Raw genomic sequence first — 22,031 nt, 5'->3', positions numbered from 1 at the left:
TGAAGCAGCCTTTTCCCCAGAGCGGGTCTGACTTTGTGCCCATGAGCGTGAAGCAGGTAGTACTGGCATATCAGCACAGGGCAAGGAGAAGCAGCCTAGACAACCAGTTCTAAAAAACCTGAAGGGCCAGTTCTAGTGATACACAAAATGAGGGGAGTTCCTGATCTATACCTAGAGAATAATAGAAAGGGAGGGATGCACTAAAGCCTTGCAAAACATCATGCAAAAGCCCTCCCCCGTGAGTCCTGCGATGTTCTGTTGTAAAAGGGTGGGGATAGGTTGTTTTTTTCGGGTGGCCTTTTGTTTTGTCTAATCATCCGTGTTACACTGCACATGTCTGCAGCTATATCCCCCAGTGCATCCAGCCACCTGGACCTTCTACCCTCCCTATCTCTTACATGCTGTCTCCAGCTTTCATCCCTCCCTGCACCTTGCCCCTTGAATCCAGCCCCTTGCACCCTCCCTGCATCCCTCTTGTCTCCCCCCTTGCACCCCTTCCTGCATCCCCCCCCCCCCGCATTGCCCTTTGGAATTTCCTGGTCCCTGCATTGTTAGGGTCCGAAGCCTGACACCTGGCCCCGGGGGCTTTGTCCCCGCCTCTTTGGCCTTGCTGCTCGCTGATTGGTTTGTTCCGTTGGAAGGAGCCAGTGGACGGTTGAAGCTGCGAAGGGGGAGACTTACACAATAGAGAGAGGGCCTTTGGGAAGGCTTGACCAATTAGAGGTAAGAAACGGGGGAAGGGGTGGGGCATAGTTGGCTAAGCTTATTGGACAAGACTGGGGGGGCGGAACAATGAAAGTCCTAGCCAATCGTAGCTTCCAAAGGGGAGAGAGGGGCGGGGCCGTGAGAGCAGTTGTCCTTTTGGACCGCGCAAAGGGCGGGGCTTCCTAAGATTTGGCCAATTAAGAGGTAGTGAAGGGATGGGCGGGGACCTAAGGCTACTGGGCCAATGAAAGAAAAGAGGCGGACTTATACTCAGGAGGCGGGCATATGGACAAAAGGACCAATCATAGGTGAGGATAATAGAGAGAGGCGGGTCTTTATCTGAGCAGACCAATGAGAGGCTGGGCGTTGGTTCTGGGTATCCAATGAGCACCGCGCTGGCAGGGGGCAGTGGGTTGGGTTGCGGGCGGCGGCGGGGGGGGAGGTTGGTTGCCCGGGGTCTGTCAGAGCGGAGCCGGAGGGAGGGGGGTAAACATTCGGGCTGTGGAGACCGGCTGTTGCAGCTGCTGCTCCGTGAGGTTCCGCGGCAGGGCGAGCGCAGGGCCCCGGCAGTGGCGTAAGATGGCGGCGGCGGCGGCGACCCGGGTCTGTGTGAACATCCAGATGCTGCTGGAGGCGGCCGAGTACCTGGAGCGGAGAGAGCGAGGTACCGGCGCCCCGGAGGCAGCAGCCCTCCCGGCCCCGCTCCTCTGGGGCCTGGCCTCGGGGTCCCGCCGCGGCCTCGGGGAGAGCTCCCCGCGGGAACGACCCCCCTCAGGGCCTCCCCTTCAGTTCCCCCGGGAGAGACCCCCCCCGGCCCGGCCCCTTTCCCCATAGGAGAGACCGGGGCCCGGTTTCGCCCCCACGCAGGAGAGACCGGGGTGTCGCCCCCCCCCCAAAGATTCCGGTCCTGCCCCCCCCCCCGTCGGCAGCGAACGAGATGCCGCCCCCTCGGGACTCGCTCTCCGGCTCCCGTCCCCCGCCCGGGGCGAGTGAGGGTCCAGGGAGCAGCCCCCGGGAGAAGGGCCTCCCCCCGCGGCCGAGCTCTCCCCGACGGGGGGGGCGCTGAACGGAGACCGCCCCCGCCCCCCCCCCCCGAGGAAGCAGCAGCCCCCCCCTCTCCCCCCACCCGTCGTCGGCAGAAAGCGGAACCGACAGGAGCCAGGATCCCATCCCGAGCGGTGACCATCGCCCACCCCACGGGCTCCCCCTTCCCTAGCCCGGCTGCTCTCCTCTCCCCCCCCCCTTCCGCTTGGCTCCCCCCGATCGCCCATCTTGGGGGGGGGGTGGAAAGATCCTTACCCCCCAGGCACGCGCTGCAACTCGTGGGGAATAATCCCGCCGCGCGCAAACGCCCTGGCTTTTTGTGTAGCTCCTTCCATGCAGGGGTGTCCCCTCCAAGAAACAAGTGTTCTGGAGGAGACCCCCACGTATGGGATGGGGAGAAAGGGACCCTACACAACCCATCTTCCAGATCCCCACTTCAGAATCCCTATTGCTTGCCGTCTACTTGTCTCCCCCCCCCTCATGTATGGCGTGGGCATGTCATCCCCGTGCTGGAAACAATGGATTCCCTGGCCCCGGAGGGTTTTGTTTTAGGCTCTGTGTGTTGTTCTTCAGCAGATAACGAAGTAATCTTATTGATTTGCACCTTTGGACTTTCAAATATGTTCTCCTCCCACCCCCAAATACTCCTGGATGTCTGTATGTTTTGGGCTAACTTAATGATCAAGTGAAACCCTGGCTTTTTTTAGAAGCTGAACATGGCTATGCCTCTATGTTACCCTACAATAACAAGGACAGAGATGCCTTAAAACGGAGAAGCAAGTCCAAGAAAAACAGCAGTAGTAGCAGGTAATGGCAAATATATGGTACTTGCATCTGTGTGTGAACGTGTGTGATATCTGACTTACGCAGAAGCTTGTGGTGCAAAATTCTGCCATTTCTAGTATGATTATAGCTCTGAGAAAACGTTGGGTATGTCTTCCAACTTAAACCTCACCATACAGTGATATTTTTAATTGAAGGGTTCTTTATCACTGTGTGTTTTCTCACTTGACAAAGTCCTTGTGTTAACTCAGATTTTAAAACTTTCTGTTTCCTAACTTATTTAGGCTTTTTACTTCTATCTTTAACATGGGAAATGTTCTACTCAGTTTCACTTTTGCTTTCAGTCAATTGTGTATTTAGGCTTTTCTGCTTTAACACAATGGTTTTATGTTTGGATTGCAAACATTGCAGGGTATGTCCTATTTAGTTTCAATGCAAGCCATTTAAAAAAATTAATTGAGGCATGATGTGCTTATAATAAAGGTAATATACTGTAATTCTATAATGCCTCAGTCAAATTTGGCCCAAACTTTGGTTTTGGCACTTCAAGAAAGCAGAAGTATTTTTTAACACACCTGTTCAGATATCTTTTTATGTCAGTGAAATAAACTTTTCCACTAGAGCATGGATACTCAAAGGTAAAATTTACAATATTTCTTACTGAGATAGGTGTTCATACGTTTAGACTACTTTGTGCATGTTTAACTGCTGTAATACATGAACATAGTCAAACTTTTTGACACTAGTTACTTTCTAGGGAAACCTCTAAAGAACAGAAACTGTCGTTTTTTGCTGTATTTATTTTTTTCTCAGGAAACAAATCATGTGGAATTTTGCCATGCAACATGGTAGAAATATGTGTTTTCTACAGCTAATGTGAAAATTGAAGGAGTCTTATCTTTAATTCAAGATTCATGTGCAATGTTAAACTCAAATTTTCTAACATTTTCTATTTCACTTTAAGTGTTTGTGCAGGAATTCTTAACTAAAGCTAAATTGTATGACTGAGTGCAGAAAGTGACATAGTTCTAGTTTGACACTTAGATTAAATCTTGCTTCCAGTGCCACTTTTGTTTGACAGCCTGATTTATTTATTGTTCATCTTGAAATCCATCTAGAGCTTTGCTGCAGATTATTCATTTTGTATTTAATATAGATCTTGTTCTTGGGGCAGCTAAAATGCTACATTACCTAGTACTGGAGATGTTTTGCTGGGATTTAATCCATCCAAATTCATTTCAGTCCAAGCTGTTGAACTTTAAATTGGATCAGCAACTTCTGCAAGCCTTTTTTTTAGTGAAGACTTTTAGGTCCTAAAGACTTGCAGGTTAAAACTGAAGTTCCTGTCTTGTTTTTAGGTGCTTGCAACACTCTCCATTTAGTAGCATTATGTATAAATGCAAACTGCTACTTGTAGGTCATGCTTGTGCTGTGGTGGAGACTCATAAAACCCAGGAAGTTCACAGTTAAAGCTCTGTCCTTAACTCACCCTGTTTTGACTGTGGTTAGTGGCCTAAGATCAGTACGTGATGTGCACCATATGTGCTGCAATATTTAGGTACAGCATAGCAAAAGAAGGATGGAATTTCAGTGCGAACTTCAAACTTGGGTTTGTGTCCCAACCTCAATGTTTGGAATCTTACTTGGGCTGTAGACTTTCATTTCAATGCATGTCTAATACAGTAAGTATATTGACCAGTGGTAGAGAAAAGTCTAATAGTCCTAATGACTCCTTTGCATCTCTATACTAAGAAGAACATATTTCACAATGCAGATGGAAGGCCTCTCAAATGTCAAGAGGGTTTTGATTTTTTAGACCTCCTTTAGAAATGGAGGTTGACAGTACAAGAGCTGACCTACCTCTTAATGTATCTAGTGAAAATCAACATTTTTTTTCAGCCTATCTCTCAGAATTCTGTAATTACAATTCATTTTAATAGTTAAGATTGTAAAGCTCAACTTTGTAACTGACCTGCAGGAATAGTGTATTTAAAGGTGTGCAGTGTTGGCATTGAGGAGTGAGCTCTTTCTTATGTATACATTAGGTGCCCTAAAGATCAAATCATAATTAATGGAGAAATAGTACGATAGACAGAGAGCAGTGTGAGCAAATTCATCTCTAAATATCGTCTGGGTGAGCACTTCCTTTCTTACTGGCCTGTTTGTAGCTGTTCTGTCTAGAGACTAAATATTTCCTGTTTCATTAGGAAATGTGAAATGACTCCTTGTTTTAAACAGTTTGATTCTTAAGTTGGCAGTGTCCCTTTAAACTTTTTAACAAAACAGAGATTTTGTCTTAGTTTAAGTAATACCTGATATTACAATAGCTGAAATATTATTGGGCAGGGGCATAGAGATGGGCAATTACTCTGCTGGACAGCTCTGTGTATAGTCAATTTCAATCTTTCATCTGTGTAGTCTTTTAAGGCTCACCTGACTACCCCTGACTTCAGTGGAGGGCAGATTAGGTCTTCTATCTCCTGTTTGTGTGAAACGTTCACTGCAATGGGGAAAAAGGCATATGTTAAATAGGAACATCTGATTGTAAAACACAGCTTGGCAAGTGGCCCCAAGGGCATGTATAATACCTGAAGCTACTTCTAATTCTCTTTTTAAAGATGGTTAAATTACAATCTTAGAAACTTAGTTCTAGCCTACGTTACAATGGAATGAGTTAATACTGAGTTCATATGGAAAATGGTGCAGCCATTTTCCTTTATCTGTAATGGAACAGGTGTTCATTAAAAGGTCAAAGTTCAGAAGTAATCCTAGTTGCATGCCCAAATTCTGCATTTACATTCTAGAATGTGATCAATATTAACTATAGTATAATGATAAATAGGTCTGTGTGACCAGTATGATTGTTAGCTGATATTAGACAATAAAATGGTCTGTCTATTGGTTGTCAGGGAGAGGGGAAGAGAGGTGAGGGTATCTTTTTATCTTGAGTTTAAGGTTGGCATTTTATGCTAGGTCTGCAGACCTGTCACTGTGCCATAAGCATGGTTAAGCCTGCATCTTTGGAATGGAAATTCTGCAACACTGCAATTCACAAAAATGTGGCAGTGGATCCTGTAGACAAGCCAATTAGAGACACTGTCGCTTTCCCTTTTGGAAGGGGAAGAAGATGGGTACTGTGTACACTGCACAGCCAATTAGCTACTGCAGGTATGGCTACCATGTCCTTCTCTGTATTAACTCCCTGGAAATGGTGTCTGTTCGTTCGGAGTTCTGAACACAAGCTGATTGCTATCAATGTTGCTTTGAAACTGGTAAACAAAACACTAACATTTCTTGAAGTTATTATATTCAGCCTTTTCATTTCAGATAAAAATGGTTTTGAATACATTCCAAGTAAAGGCAATTAATGTTTATCACTAAGAGCTGAGAATCTTGTCTACATGGTAATATGCAAACTATCCACCTTAGGGTTTATGTTGTAAAAATAGAATTCACCAGCTAATAGAACTATATTTTTGGATACAGAACTTACCATTAGTAATGTGTTCCTGGACACAGTTGAGTCCAGAGAGGATGTATTCTATTAACAAACTAACAGCCGTGTTAGTCTGTATTCGCAAAAAGAAAAGGAGGACTTGTGGCACCTTCGAGACTAACCAATTTTATTGAGCATAAGCTTTCGTGAGCTGTAGCTCACGAAAGCTTATGCTCAAATAAATTGGTTAGTCTCGAAGGTGCCACAAGTCCTCCTTTTCTTTTTAGTTTGTAACAGACATCTGTAACTTTTGGTACCAATATTGAATTGATACGTCCTATTTATGACGCAACAGCCCACAAGTTCATTGTAATGTCTTGGACTCAGGAACTCATAACTGGGAGGTGAGGAAGGGCTCAAACTTATACTTCTTTATTTCTCTGCTTTTTATCCAGAAGAGGCAGATGAGGAAACTGGTGGAACCAAAAATATGTCTGTCCTCTTTTCAGCCATTTACAGATGCCCTGGCAGGGGAGCTTGTGTTTCCATTACATATCAGACTAATGTGCATCCATTTAAATGATCTACTAAGAAATATGGACCTTTTATTCTCAGTTGAAATCAAAATATCTTGTGATTTTTAAATTTATTTGGAAACTTAATGTTTGTGTTATTTAAAGTGATCTGTTCTGAAATGCAATCTGAAAGTAAACAAAAGGAGCTATGTTAAAATTAATGTCATTAAAACACTGGGGGGGGGGGGGGAAATAGCTTACCAAACTAAGAGCAAACCATTATGAAATATTATGAATGAAGTTTCTATGAGGGATTGCAAGTGGGTAAAAATACCAAACATACAATTTGCGGTGTCCTCAAAGTATAAGTTCCTAGCTTATTTAACAATAAAATCTGCTTAGTTTATTGAAACGTCTAGAAAACACAGTGGGAAAACTGACACTCTGGCTCAGGCACAGGATAAGTCAGATGGAAGGCTTCAGATATATACATTCCTTTATCATGGTTGTGGTTTTTCCTTTGCGTCTTCTTTCCCACAGTAATGCTGTCCCTGAATGATAACAGGCTTCATTTAAAGCTTTAAAGAGCGGTTGTGGCAGATTTCTGTTATGAGCATGTGTGCATATATTAGGAGTCCTCATTTCAACATTAAATCAACAGTAATTTGAAAACTATTCAAATCTCTGTAGTTATTCTGGGTCATCTTATTTCTGAGAGAACCCCGCAATAGTTCTTTTTTCGTTTTGTTACAGTTTCCCTAAAATCTTGCAAGGGGAGAAGGAAGAACTTCTGAATTATTTGTAAACCAGTTTAATACCAACCTAGACTACAACCTCAAATTTAATGTGTCGTTCTTCCATTTAAGAATGAAACACATTATAGTCTATTAGCTTCTGGAAAAGTTTTCTACAGCTCTCCTGTATTCACATACCTGATCTTCAGGATATTATTTCTCTGCAAAGCTGGTGACTTAGTGATTGAATACAGTGTGCAGGTCACATGGTTCAATTGGTATCAGTAGGCCGTGGGATCAAATCTCAGGTTCATGCTCATTGCTGCACTGTTCAGGGTGCTATCCTTTATGAAAAGCTGGAAGCAAAAGTTAAGAATTCAGTAAAAGTTAACGAGGAGTCCAGTGGCACCTTAAAGACTAACAGATTTATTTGGGCATAAGCTTTCATGGGTAAAAAAACCCCACTTCTTCAGATGCATCGACATTAGGTTGTGGTGTCCCGACTGTTTGAGCACGTGTCTGCTATTGTATTAATTATTGTTGTGTTATGTGGTACTTACCTCATTATTTTGTGATATCTGATGTTAAAGGTGCTTTTTAAAACCATATTCTATTCTGCAATATAACTTTTAAAGACACAAACCATATAACAGTGTTTTCAAGCAAAAGTTACAAATACCACCTAAGAGTAACAGAATTCAGGCAACTTTTCTCCATCTCTTCAGTTTTTTCTTACTTTATATGTAAACTCTGATAAAAAGCAAAGCTGGCTTTTCTCATGATGGGAATCTTTTGCACAGCAATAGGGAGAGAGATACTTAAAAATCCTCTCCAAACCACCAGTTGCCAATGCACTCAGGGGCATGTCTGAAATTATACTTGATGCTTAATTGACGAGATGTCAAATAGAGTGTTAAGATGGGGCAATTTGCCTTTCTCTTCCTATGCTAAGATAACCACATTTTTCGTTTGCACCACCATCATGCGCTTGGTTTTGCATCTCTTTCTGGGCTTATATTGCCATTTTGCTGGCAGAAAACCCATACTGTGTTGTTCCACACTTCTTCACTTCATCCTGGTTGCTTCCAACCTTTTTGCTGCCCCAGGATAGCTAGCAGCTTTCTCTGAATTTCTTAGTGGCTTGCTCTTGCAGTGAATGGTTACAAAAACTGTTGCACTGATATTCTTAATCACAGTGCCTGTACTTATCTGCAACTGATAATCGTTAAATAACTAATTCCTTGTTTATCTTTCAGGTCAACGCACAATGAAATGGAAAAGAACAGGTGAGTTTGTAGGATTCATTAAGTATTTGCACTTACTTTTATTGCATTCCCCTGCATATCCCAGTGGGATTGTCCAGGTCCTCCTCAATGGAGCAGTAATATTAGGGGGACATGCAAGGTACATCCTCAGGCAAGACTGATTCTCTGATCAGCCTCTAAATCTAAGAGTTCAGTTTTATTGAAGTTGGGTTTGGGGGGGCGGGGGGATAGACAGGGGTAAGCTAAAATGTCACTTTAAACTGAAACTAATGTGGTCAGAAAGCAGGAGATACTTCCACAACATCTATCTGCAGTAAGCAAGCATAAACTGCAATGTGGGGAAGAATGGACAGTTCCATGTGAGCGCAGGTTTGTGCATTACAGCAACTAGAGACTACTAGCAACTAGACTAGTAGCAACTAGAGACTACTTATTCTAGGAATTATGATTTCATCAATCCCAGATCTTCGAAGGCCTCTTACCTGGAATATGTTTTTCATCCTTCAGAGTCTAAGCACTGATCGGGAAACATTTCCTCATAACCCCCATGTGCAGTTATTCCATAACTGCTTTCGGCAGTGTTTCTTGGACCTTTCCTTGAAGCCTCTGGTTCTGGTCACCTTCTGTCAGGGTACATAAGTCTAGATAGACCGCTCATCTGATCAACTACCACACTGTTTGTGTCCTTAGCACTCACAGAATTTAACCTGTTTTTTGTTGGCTGTTTTGACAGGGTTGTGGGATCATTAAGTTTGCCCTTTTACCCTGTATCTTGGTAAATGTACTTTGCAGTCAAGATACAAGAACATGGTTTTAAAGACTGTAACTCTTTAAAACTGGAGAACTTCATAAGAGGGTTTAAACTTTGTTTTCAGTTCTTGTGGCTCAGTCAGTGTACTTCTTGCAGGGAGGAAGGGGGCTGGGAGAAGGGCTATTGTGTATGAACACTTGCAGTTGTAAAGTGAGGTATCCTCGTGTTTGTGGTGCTTCTATAAGTAACTTGGTAGTTTGGGAAAAACATGGCAAGCTGACGCTCCCATTAGTGGGAAACCCCAGGCTACCATAATAGTTCTATGGCTTTTGATGCTCTATTACAAGATGTAAATTGCAAATTTCTCATTAGCTAGCTCTCTCAGAGTTCATTGTAAGCTTTTGGGTGGTTGCTTTCCAGAATACTTCTTGTGTATTTTACTAGATGGGAAGTATCAATACAAGAGAACTTTCGTTTATTAGAAATGGACTTCAGTAATCTTTAGTAGCTTAATGGAAAAGTGCCTTTGTACCATTTATGAGCGTCTCCATTTCCTCTTCAAAAGTCTGATTCTGCTTTCAAATGTTGCAGGTATGGTATTGTCTGTTGCCAGTTAACTTGTTTTGTTAGCCTGGCTTGTGATATATCCAGTGTACGTCCAAAATGACTGAGGTTAGAAGAGAACGGGATAACACACTCCAGAATCTAAACTAGTCACAAAATTATCACTTGAAAACCTCAGAAACTGAAGAAAAAATACTTTAAAAATTACTGAATGCAATGCATCTCGCCTACTTACTCTGCAGTAACTACACCATAGTTGTATTGAAATCCTGTTGCCCAAACAATGAAGTACAGCAAATGTCATTTATTTTAAGCTCTTATCAAAAAGGTGATTAGGAAAACAGCCAGTGTATTTCTCTGAAATGTATTCTCTTTCTAAATAAAATTGTTATTCGCTCATTGTTATACATGTAGGAGTGAATGTTTTGATGTCTGACTTTAACTGCCACTAGTCTCAAAAGTTAACTGCTTAGATGCCTTATGGAGACTTTAAAGTGGCTCCTCTACATTTCTGTACACAAAGGGTTAATATCTAGCTGTTAGAACTTTGCAGATGTTCAGAAGTCCTAATTTTGAAGTCAACATTGGTTATCTGTTTGGAACTTGAATAGTATGGGAACCAGTTTAACTTGATAGTTGGGGCCAAATTCTGGTTAGATACATACCACATTGCATCTAAGATGAAAATTAGGCTCGTTGGTAAGCATTATCTTTAATGTGAGGAATCTGATTACCTGTATTACAATGGACTTGAAAGAAAGTCCAATTGTCTCTCTGACAGCAAATTAATTGAGGAATTTGGCTTTGCCAGTGGGAGAATTTTGTCTACTTTAAAAACTGCGGTTATGTTGTCACTTATTAAAAATGAGTCTGAAATATGCTTTAAAAGTAGAAGTTGGAGCTGGAAAATCAAGGGTCATGGAGAGTGACATGCTAGATTTCTAGGAATCTCACTTTCTGTTGTACAGTATGTGCAAACTCCCTAACGTTAAGGGTTTGACTTCTAAAGTGACTTTGAACTTGACCTGATGCCTACTGCAGTCTCTCGCTTAAGTATTGTGGATCATAGTTGTAATACCTCTGTAGGTACTTCAGACAGCTGTTGTGTAACTCCATTGTGTAACTCACAAAAGGCAGGTTGGATAAGTCTGTTCAGAAGGAAGGAGATCTTATTTTGGGGTTGCAAACAGTGTTAAGCAGGGATTCATCACTGGGCCCCAGCATTGGATTTACCCTAGGAGTAAAGATTATCCACTCTGTTTGTTTACATAAAATGCTTTCAGAACTACAGTGGAAATGATTGTTTAACTTGTAGTGTGCTTAGAGCAAGATATGCAATTAATTGCAACATCTCAATTTGAAGCTTCTTATGACAATTAGACATTTCAAAGACAGGTTATATTGCAACCACTGCCAAATGATGTGACCTAAATGTCAGGATCAACAAAAGCATTTGAATAGTATTGAAACTCACCTGTCTTGGAACTATCCTCACTCCTAATATCCTAGTGAAGCGGTTTCCTTGAGTATCTAAAAAGTTAGCTCTGCATATTGTCATCCACATAGCTGCTGTATGAAAACAACTGGGCATATGCCTATGTGCAAAGGTCAGACTAAACAGTGTACCCTCTATATGGACTTCTAACCACTGTCAAAGTGCTAGAGAACTCCTGTAGTGGAAGTTGAATACTGTAGCATAGCCTTGATGAGGATGCAGCTTAACTAAATTGATTGTTTATGAATGGAGATGCATACACCAGAGCAATTGATCTGAAACTGGCTGATGGGAAATAAACAAAGGTAGGCAGAGGAAACATTTGTAAAGGTGCATTCGCAGTTTAAAGCTGTGTAATATTGACATGCTTGGAGCTACAGTTGTCAATGGAATTAACAAGATGGGGTGAAGTTTTGTGAAAATAGTTGGTGCACCCAGGAAGCAGTGTCAGGTAAGCCGTCAGTTGCAGCTGATGTCATCCTTGACAACACTAGTTGCAAATCTCCTTCTGACAACATGCATAAGGCATTTATCCTCTGTGGGCTGGAGACTGGGCTCTGGGACCCAACGAAGGGGGAGTGTCCCAGGGCTGAGGCTGGAGCCCAAGTCCTAGTGTCCTCACTGCAATTTTACAGCCCTGCAGCCTGGCCCCTTGAGCCCTAGTCAGCTGACTAGGGCTCGCTGCAGGTGTTGTTGCAGAGTAGACATACCCAATGGGTGGGATTTTCGAAAGCTCTGAGCTTTCACTTAACTCTGCCTTGGAGGTGTGGTGAGACAATGAAGGGCTTGGCTTCTCCCCCCCACCCCACCCCCCCAAGATGCTGAGTAGCCATAACTCCTGTGAATAACAGTGGGAGCTGTGGGAGCTTGACACTGCTGAAAATCAGGCATAAGTCACTGGCTCAAGGTCCTATACATGTATGGCAGAGCTGGACTGTGACTGGAATTTAGATGTCTACTGATTAGAGGAAAAGACTGGAGCCAGGACAACATTCCAACAAAATGAAAGTTGTGTGAAATGTCTTGTTTCTCTAAAGCATTGTGACCAAAACACTCATCAGTCAATGCTTTTTACCTTAAATGTAAGGTTAATACTTGAATGGTCAGGTCTGTATTTGAAGTGCTCTTAACACTTTGCTGATTTACAAAACTTGGATTGTAATTCAGAAGATGACACTTCATAGTGCTGTTTCTTGTTCAGTCTCTCTTTCTCCTGGCTACTCACAGATTATTTTTAAGATACCTCTGGTTTTAAGAATATACTTGCACTGTCTTCTGCACAATACAGCAAAAGGCTGATCTACACAGTACCACCAGAGAGCCAATGTAAAACACTTTACAGAATGGAGAGAGGTAAATAGTGGTGTCCCCCAGGGGTCTGTACTGGGACCAGTACAAGTCAACATATTCATAAATGATCTGGCAAAAGGGGTAAACAATGAGATGGCAAAATTTGCAGATGATACAAAACTACTCAAGATAGTTAACTTCAAAGCAGACTGTGAAGTGTTGCAACAGGATCTCACAAAACTGGGTGACTGGGCAATAAAATGGCAAATGAAATTCAATGTTGATAAATGCAAAGAAATGCATTTTGGACAACATAATCCCAACTATACATATAATATGATGGGGTCTAAATTAGCTGTTCTCACTCAAGAAAGAGATCTTGGAGTCGTTGTGGATAGTTCTCTGAAAACATCCACTCAATGTGCAGCGGCAGTCAAAAAAGCAAACAATGTTCGGAATCATTAAGAAAGGCATAGATAATAAGACAGAAAATATCATATTGCCTCTATATAAATCCATGGTACGCCCACATCTTGAATACTGCTGCAGATGTGGTTGCCCTATCTCAAAAAAGATATATTGGAAAAGGTTCAAAAAAGGGCAACAAAAATGATTAGGAGTATGGAACAGCTGCCATATGAGGTGATATTAATAAGACTTGGACTTTTCAGCTTGGAAAAGAGACGACTAAGAGGGGATGTGATAGAGGTCTATAAAATCATGACGGGTGTGGAGAAAGTAAATAAGGAAGTTTTATTTACTCCTTCTCCTAACACAAGAACTAGGGGTTACCAAATGAAATTAATAGGCAGCAGGTTTAAAACAAACAAAAGGCAGTATTTCTTCACGCAACGCATAGTCAACCTGTGGAACTCTTTGCCAGAGGATGTTGAGGGCCAAGGGTTCAAAAAAGAACTAGATAAATTCATGGAGGACAGGTCCATCAATGGCTATTAGCCAGGTTGGGCAGGGATGGTGTCCCTGGCTTCTGTTTGCCAGAAACTGGGAATGGACAACAGGGGATCTTACTTGATGATTACCTGTTCTATTCGTTCCCTCTGGGGCACCTGGCATTGGCCACTGACAGAAGACAGGACACTGGGCTAGATGGACCTTTGGTCTGAACCAATATGAACGTTCTTATGTATTAGTACTCCCTATACAGTAACTGTAAAAGTGGGGCTCTATCAGTCTGGTGGACTCTTTTTTTGCACTGTTGAACATTTCAGAATTGAAAGGCTTTTCTAATAAGATGGGAAAGCATAATTATCTGAATCGACTATTGGCTCAACAAATACATCAATTATAAAACCAGTCTTTCAAAACAGTTGCTTTTCTTAAAACTTATTTCAAAGTACTACATACTGGGTATAGCAAGTGGCAACATGTCTTGTAGCTGAGAGTAGCCATTTCTGATATAAAAGACAATTCCCCTTAACATTAAAACCTGTCTTATCCTGGAGGATCATTATTATTGTACGTGGAATTAATCTGTTTACTGACCTAAAACTTAAGGACATAAACAACCTGTTGTAGTAAATGGTGCAGAAAGGGAAAGGACCACAAAAGCAGAATTATAGATTGTCATGTGAAATGTTTGATCTGGTCTAAACTTAAGTTTTGCCAGCATAGCTACACTGGGGGGAGAGAGGGAGGGGAGGGGAGGGGATCATACCCTTTAATTGACATACCTATGCCAGCAAAAACACTAGTGTAGATGCAGCTGATATTGGCGAAAGTCCTTTTGTTGCTATGACTAATCTTTTTCAGGGAACGAGGATAAGCTATAGTGGCAAAAGCCCTCTTTTACCAGTATAAGCTGTGTCAAAGCTAGGAGGATTCGCCAGTATAGCTATATTGGCATATCCTTTCTCTTGTAGACAAGGTCTTAGTAACCAGCAGTGGATATGGCTAGAAATGCTCAAGGAAGAGATTAAGTCTGTGTTGAATAAGGTGATGTACCTGCTCTACCTCACATGGTAGCACCTGCAGTAGACGGTCACAGTAGTTACTCTGCAGTAGAGTAGGGAAACTCTATACCACTCGAGAGCTGATTGGTGGAGGAAAGCATTAATTGGCATGCATTGGGCTTTACATGATGTGCAATGTGATGTTGCTGTTCCTGTTTTCATTTTTAATTATACCATCTTAATGACTGATGTAGTTCTTGCATTTTAATATGCACGGAGATGGTCTTGGGTATACTGAGTTGTACGTTGAAATTTTTCTCCAGCTTGTCCCCCTGCTGCTTAACATTCTCAAGTGTAATTCTTTGGAGAAATTTACAATGGCTTGGAAGAAAGTATCTACATTTCTGGAATGCTAGTGCTTCAAAGCACAGCTCTAAGGGAGAAAATGCGTCTGAAATTATGCCAGGATGCGCTATTCATCTTCCAAAAATAGAAAGGAATGGATAGCCTTATTCTTCCAATCCCAATTACCAACTGCTATTGTCACCAGTTATAACATTTACCTTTGTTATATTTGCCATAGCTGCTTGCACATGTGAGGTACTCTTTAATGATGCCTAATCCGACCTACTTGCTGTGGACCACAGAATGAATATTTAGCATGATGTATGAACTTTGGATTTTACAGACGTGCTCATCTGCGGTTGTGTCTGGAGAAGCTGAAAGGGCTGGTACCACTTGGGCCTGAATCCAATAGACATACTACACTGAGTTTACTAACAAAAGCTAAATTGCACATAAAGGTGAGTTCAAGCCAGTTTTAATCATAAGTGAGCACGCCAAGTATTACTGAATAAAGTGCTGTAAATACAATTGCTTGACAACAAATTGTATGGATAAAATCCTGCTTCAGGACCAGTTCCTTAGTTATGTCCACTTCTGAAGTCTGTCTCCTGCAAACAAGAGAAGTAATCTTCAAACATAGGACTGAAATGGCATAGGGATGAAAGTGACAATGATTGTTCCCCAAAATAATGTCCTGCTGATGCTCTTTGTAGCAATCAGTGAAGACCAGTTTCGTCTAAAAGTTTTTAACTTAATTTCTCAGTCTCTCCGGGGGGCCTAAAAATAAGTGTCCACTGGATGGACTGTTTCTTACCACCAGCTGTAGGTGGACTGGTCAATGCTTAAAGTAGCAGGGTGAAGCTCTATGCCACTGCCAGTGAAGAGATGGGAGAAAAGTTCCCAAGAGGGTCACTTCTGTGGGTTCCAAAAAGCTTCAGTGCTCTGGAAAGTAGAAACCCTTTGATCTTGACTCAGACGCTAAGATCAGGTTTTATTCTGACGCTATAATTGTTTAAAGTTGTTTTTTTATACTTTTGTTGAGAAACATCCGTGTCCTGATGCTGTGATTTGTCTCAAGGAAAACACTGACACACACTGAAACATGGAGTCAATATGAATTGCATATCTGAAGACCTTACTATTTAAAGGAAGAAATCTCTCTCTTCTAGCCAAGAGTCAAGATATAACAATACTAGCTTTACAATAGCATCCTGACGGAGAAAAGGCTTTGATTTCTAAGCTAACTGTGATGCTGTAACTTATAGATGCTAGTTGGTTAACATTTTTCAAACATGGTTAAACTGGCTGACAGGGCATTTGTGGACTCAGGCTATTGTGAACCAAGACTCTCTCCTTGTATACAAATTTTTCTTGTCAGAATTATCCGTGGACATGATTTTAATGTTGCGTCTCATGTATGTTACTGTAGCATCAAGAGGCCTGAGTCAGGGTTGGGACCTTCATACTGATGGGCATTGTACAAATATAAAATAATCTGTGCCCCAAAGAGTGTCTCAATATTTGTACTGTTCAGTAGCTTTTTTTTTAAGAAAAGGAAGCAAATATTTAACTTTCAGTTGAATGGTTTTGATGTCTTTAGCAATACCAAATATTTTTAGAGTACATAGTATTAAGTGGAAGATAAAGGGGGTGGCATGGAGGGACTTGGTTGGCGTCAGCTAGCTATTTGTAATCAGACTATCAAAGACTTGGAATGTATGTTAATAGGATTGAGACACTGCCAGATAATTGCATAAAAACAATTTTGAGAGGGAAGCATTATTTATACACATCCCCATGTGGCCATTAGATAATTCTAATCCAGCGATAGCTCAATCCTAACCTCTTACCAGAGCCCTGTGAGATCTGGCTCCTGCACCAGAGCCCTGCAGAAAAAAACCTTTCCCCATTGTGGCCACTCCATGAGAACACCCAAACTTCATTTCTTTCCCACTGTCCAAGTAAACAGGAAAAGTCTGCTTCTGTAAATTCTAATGAACTCTGTTTACTTCCAATATACGGGGTGGAGTGGAATGGAGACAAGGGGAGGGGTGAGATGAGTTGTCTTGAGAGTTCAAAGAGTTCCTGCTCTGGATAAGCAAATGTGCATTGGTATGTGGGGCATTTGGAATAACTTTGGTGGTGTTTTTGAAAACATCTTTACTTGGCAGTTACCTTTATTGGTGGAGATGCTCACAGTACATATGACAGCACAGGATGATGCTCCGTGTACAGATGGCAACACAAACCTCAAACCTTTAGCAAGTGTGAAACACTGACAGCACAATTAAGGGTGTAATAAAGCAGATATATTTTTCACTTGAACTATCTGCTTCAATTGTTTTCCTTTTAAAATTTTCTTTGGCTCGTAGCTACCTCTAAAACAGATTCTTAAAATGTAGTCAGCACTTTCAAACGCAAGTACCTCTCATCAGTCACCTAAAACCATAGTTAGGTGCCTAAGTGACCTGTCTTCCAAAGGTGCTGAGCACCCATGTCTGAAAATTAGGCCACTTGCTTAAGTGTGTGAGCTTGTAAACAATGGCCTTCGTCCAGAATGTGCAGAAGAACTAACAATGCCTTTTAACCCACAGAAGCTTGAAGACTATGATAGAAAAGCAGTACACCAAATAGATCAATTGCAGCGAGAACAACGGCATCTGGAAAGGCAACTGGAGAAGCTGGGCATAGAAAGAATAAGAATGGACAGTATAGGGTCTACTGTTTCTTCAGAGCGTTCAGATTCTGACAGAGGTGAGTCCCCTCAGTTGGCTAAGAATATCTATACTTGTAGCTGAAACCTTAAAATGCTTTATCAGGTTGGTCCAACACTACTCTCTTTTGCTTACAGAAGAAACTGATGTGGATGTCGAAAGCACAGACTATCTAATGGGAGACCTAGACTGGAGCAGCAGCAGTCCTAGTGATTCAGATGAAAGAGGAAGCATGCAGAGCATCTGTAGTGATGAGGGCTATTCCAGCTCTGGCATTAAGAGATTAAAGCTGCAGAACAATCACAAGCCTTGTCTCAGTCTATAAGAAGCAACTAAGTAGCTGTTCCATCCATTGCAGTTTCCCTGTTGGATCTTATTAGGTAGTATATTGGACCGACCCACAATTCTCTTGCACGTAAATTTAATGTACCACCAACGTTAGCGAAATCAGCTTTGCCTAAGTCCTGAAACAATGCATAGGGTTGTGGGTTATAAGCTACTCTCTGGAGCACACATCTGATTGCATCCACTAGCTTCTCTTTCTGTCAGTAAACTCATCTCTGTGAGACTGTACATTCCAACCAAATTTTGAAGTACCCAAGAATATTTTAGCAGTAATAGAGAGCTAAAAAACCCTCTTCTTTTTTTCCTTGATATTGTCTAGTATTCTAGACCTACCTTGTCTTTGCTTAGCAACATAATGTATCTAATATCCAGAACTAGTGGCTAAACATAATTTTGTTTGATCAACAATCTGAAGGGGGAACCCAACTTCCTCGTAGTACAGATCTGGAAATGGATGGACTAAACTTTCAAAAGTAGAGTGTGGAGCATTTTAGCTGTCCTGACTCTGATACTTGTGAGAATTGTGTAGCAACCGTTTGAGATTTTGTTTTGGAAATTTACTCCTATATGTTATGGGTATTGCATTTTTAGTAGTGTAGCTATATTACCACCTGACCCAGTCCTGTTGACCTAACTCATTCAAAACTCCCATTGACTTAAAGTTCAAAGGGCTGTATATTTGCAGCCTTTACTTTCAAGAGTAACCCTATTGAACTCTATCTCAGATTAGCAGCCAGCAAATGACAGTGGGAGTTTTGACTAGTGCGGGACAGTGGGACCAATCTTGGGACATTCTGAGCAGCTCTTGCAAGATTGTAGGCACTCAGCGCCTCGCAGGATTGGGCTGCAAGACTTTGGCAACACAGATATACTACTCCACCTCTTGCAGGTACCTTTATAGGATGTCTTCAACCTTGCACATCCCAGTTTCTTTAATACCTAAACCCAAATGGTACTATTTCTCTAGTGCAATTTATTGTGACCTCATTGCATTACAGCTGCATATTACTATTCTAGGCAAGTTTTCCTAGAAGTTTTTCTTGCTTCTCATCTCTGGGACAATTCTTTTCTACCTCAGAGAGATGAACAAAGATTATCTCAATCCCTTTAGCACAAAAATAATTATGCCTCATTTGTTTCAATAAGCAATGCTTGGTCCTCTTCAAATCTGTTTTACTGCAAATTTTAGCAATAACTGAGTGATAAAGCTAGCTGTGCTAACTTTGGGTGTCAGTGATTGGGCACATTTTACAGGATGTTGCCAATACTACGTTACTACAATTATTCAGTGAAGTGCTATTCGCATTAAAGCACTTCCTCATCTGGTTGAATTATAAGGCACTCTAAAACTGGTTCAAAGGATTTTGTTGCCAGCTTAAACCTTAATATTTTCCCCAAAAAATGTGGCTTTCAAACTTGCAACATTTTCATTTAAGCTAAATAGAGCACATGTAAATGTACATAATACACATGATCTATAAATAGTATTTATTCATTTTATATAAAATTAATGTAATGGAGATGCATTCTTATGACTTTGTGCTTTTATAGATGTTCTGGAAACTTTGTATGTAGAGGTCTGCTAACTGAGATATATGTAGACAGATTTCTTCAGTCCTCTTTGCTTGAAACATTTTAAGGTCTTTATATTCAGCCCACTTGGCAAACTCCTCACAATGAATATTCAGTATTTGATTCCGGTAATGCAACCAGCTGGTACAAGGTGACCAGAGAAGCCCTAATATCCAACTGAGCAATTTCACTATATAAAAGGGCTATGTAGCTTATTTAGTGATGGTCAACAAAAGTGGGCTTTCACACTTGCCTGCAGTCTTTAAAAATGCAGTTCATGAGCCTGAACTAGTCAAGCTGCCAAAAGCCACTAAGACACTCTGTAAAATGCAAATGAGCAAACTATATAAAATGAGATTTGTTTTCTTAAAATATCCTCAAGCTATTTTTGGATCATTTGACCTCTTTAAAAAAAGAAAAAGATGGGAAATGGGCTAGTGGATTGCTAAAAATCTCCAAAGTATATTCTCTTTGTGTGAGCTATGTTTAAAAAAAAAAAAGGAATTTTTTTAAACAGCTGGAATTTTCAGATGTCCAGCAGATTTGCACTGAACTACAACTTGTATGCCTTTTGCATTTTTAAGCCTGCTTCCTGAGTACAAGCAGAGAATCTTCAGAGAGCTAGCTCAAAACCTGTAAACTTAAAAAAAAAAAAAAATGTTGAATATCTGCACTTTGAGGTCCTTTGCTCAATCTTTTTTCCTTGAGACCTCTTGCTTTTTTTCCCCTTCAAATAAGTGTTGCATAAACTGCCTCACAAAACCAAACCTAGAGTTGCAGATATTGCGACCTTTAAAAAGGTAGTAAAGTAACTTTAGATATTTGGAAAGTGTCGGGGGGGTGTATCTGAAATATTAAATTGTGTACTTTGTATGTTTTTTTATTTAGAAATACCGAGTCTTAAGGATTCAGCATAAGGGGTTTTTAATTGTTGTGCCTTTTGAGTTAACTACTTTTTTTTGTGTGAAATACTGTGTTTTGTCCCTATATAAAACAGTAATTATTTGACCTTTGCACTGTTTGGATGTGGTCCTCTCAATTTTGATGGCATAGAAAATGTTGAACTTTGAAAATGATGCACTAATGTCAAAACTGACACAAGGGTATACGTGGTGTCTTTTCCAAAACTCTAGGCGGGTGCAGTAAATTTTGCTACTGTGGGCTCCAAGGCCACTTTTGTATTGGCTAGGACCATCCTTGGCAGCTTCAAATCTCTCTGGTCCTCTTTGCTAGTCAACAAGCCCAAGCCTCAGGCAGCTAAGTCTACTTCCAAGGCTGCTAAAATGGTAGCATTTTTGTGTTTTGCCAGCCTTTTCCTCGAATTCACTGATCCACCAGCATTATTACTAAATAAGCTGCAGAAAATAAAAAATTTTGTAGATTGTTAGGGGAGTGAGGGACTACTCGTATATTCCAAGTTTACGATTGATAGTTGCACAGATGTGTGTGAATATAAAACACACTTTTTCTTGTGAAAAGGGCAGAGTAAAAAATACTGCCATCAGTAGCTAAGTTTCAGTGAAAATGGTGAAATGAAGCACACACTCAATTGGAAGAGAAATCAGAAACTCTTGCACTTAATAATCAGAGCAGAGAAGAAAAAATTGCAGTAACTTATGTGTTAATGATGGTCTGTCTTAAACATCCTAAAGTATTGTTTGTACCTTTTGAGCTTGTTTTCCTGAGTGTTGAGCACCCAGAATCTAATTTCTTCTACAAAGCAGAGCTTTCAACTCTTCACGGTGCTGATAGTCACATCTTTTGAATTTCCAGGGTCATTGCTAATACCAATTTATGAAGAAAATTCAAAGAGCACTTTTTTGAGCAGCACCGAAGGTGCCACTAACTTCACAACATCTTATAAGATGATCTGAAACACTTCTGAGCTCTGGACGTTAACAGGCCATGGTCTGCCAATTGCCACGTTAGCACTTTGTTCTCTAATAAGGCACTTCTCTCCCCCAGTCCCAAACCCACTACAGTGCTATATTGGCTCTGAAAACAGAGAGCTCTCTCTCTGATGTCACTCCAGAACTACAAATCTGTGCACTAGGCCTACAATCCTAGCCAAGAGAGAGCCTATGTTATAATGTATGGTGGCTTCTCCTTGCTCATTCAAAGTGTGTGAACTAGATGAAACAGGCATCTGAAATACTATTTAGCAATACGTTCGGGCTTTGAGTTCTTCTTTTGCCCCTTTTGTAACAAATTTCAGGTTTTGACACTGTAATGTATTGGGAAGAATTCTGCTTTTGCCAGGCTATGTATCTGCTCCCCTGAAAATGTATATTCTGTTGCTTTTTTTTATTGCTGCTTGGTCTGCAAATTGTTTATACTGTCTAGTAGTAGAAACAGGTACCTCGTTCCGAAGCATTATTGAAACATGCGACAGCTGTTTGAATAGCTAGCTGAGTAGACATCTCTGGGGTATGGAAGAAATCACGAAAAAATTCCAGCCCCAAATAGTCATCTAGTGTTCAAGCATCTCTGTTATAGCCAGTTTTTTTTTAAATCTGGGGTATAATAAACTTGATCCCTCTTTTTTATTTATTTGGAAGAAGTT

The 22,031-nt window shown here is 41.1% G+C and overlaps 1 protein-coding gene across 2 annotated transcripts; it reads left to right on the top strand.

Moving 5' to 3' along the window:
- Window positions 1-1,164: 1,164 nt before the first annotated feature.
- MXD1 (MAX dimerization protein 1) lies at window positions 1,165-20,980 on the top strand. Of its 2 annotated transcripts, none has more exons than XM_073325393.1 (6): window positions 1,165-1,369; window positions 2,457-2,556; window positions 8,474-8,503; window positions 15,181-15,295; window positions 17,435-17,591; window positions 17,689-20,980. In XM_073325393.1, the coding sequence occupies exons 1-6, from the start codon at window positions 1,285-1,287 to the stop codon at window positions 17,874-17,876; spliced, it is 675 nt and encodes a 224-aa protein (XP_073181494.1). In that variant the 5' UTR covers window positions 1,165-1,284; the 3' UTR covers window positions 17,877-20,980. The 2 variants fall into 2 exon arrangements, with proteins under 2 accessions (XP_073181494.1, XP_073181493.1); XM_073325392.1 differs by having other exon boundaries at window positions 17,432-17,591.
- The last annotated feature ends 1,051 nt before the right edge of the window (window positions 20,981-22,031 follow it).

The sequence above is a fragment of the Lepidochelys kempii genome, chromosome 26 (genome assembly GCF_965140265.1).
Source record: "Lepidochelys kempii isolate rLepKem1 chromosome 26, rLepKem1.hap2, whole genome shotgun sequence".
Classification (NCBI taxonomy): domain Eukaryota; kingdom Metazoa; phylum Chordata; order Testudines; family Cheloniidae; genus Lepidochelys; species Lepidochelys kempii.
The sequence above is the reverse complement of the archived record's forward strand: the minus strand, read 5'-3'. Positions and strand labels throughout refer to the sequence as shown.

Excerpts from the sequence above, each read along its gene's own strand:
- MXD1 (XM_073325392.1), top strand. The coding sequence starts at position 1,285 with ATGGCGGCGGCGGCGGCGACCCGGGTCTGTGTGAACATCCAGATGCTG. Across the intron at positions 2,557-8,473 it reads AAAAACAGCAGTAGTAGCAG|GTCAACGCACAATGAAATGG; the intron begins GTAATGGCAAAT and ends TTTATCTTTCAG. Across the intron at positions 17,592-17,688 it reads GCGTTCAGATTCTGACAGAG|AAGAAACTGATGTGGATGTC; the intron begins GTGAGTCCCCTC and ends TTTTGCTTACAG.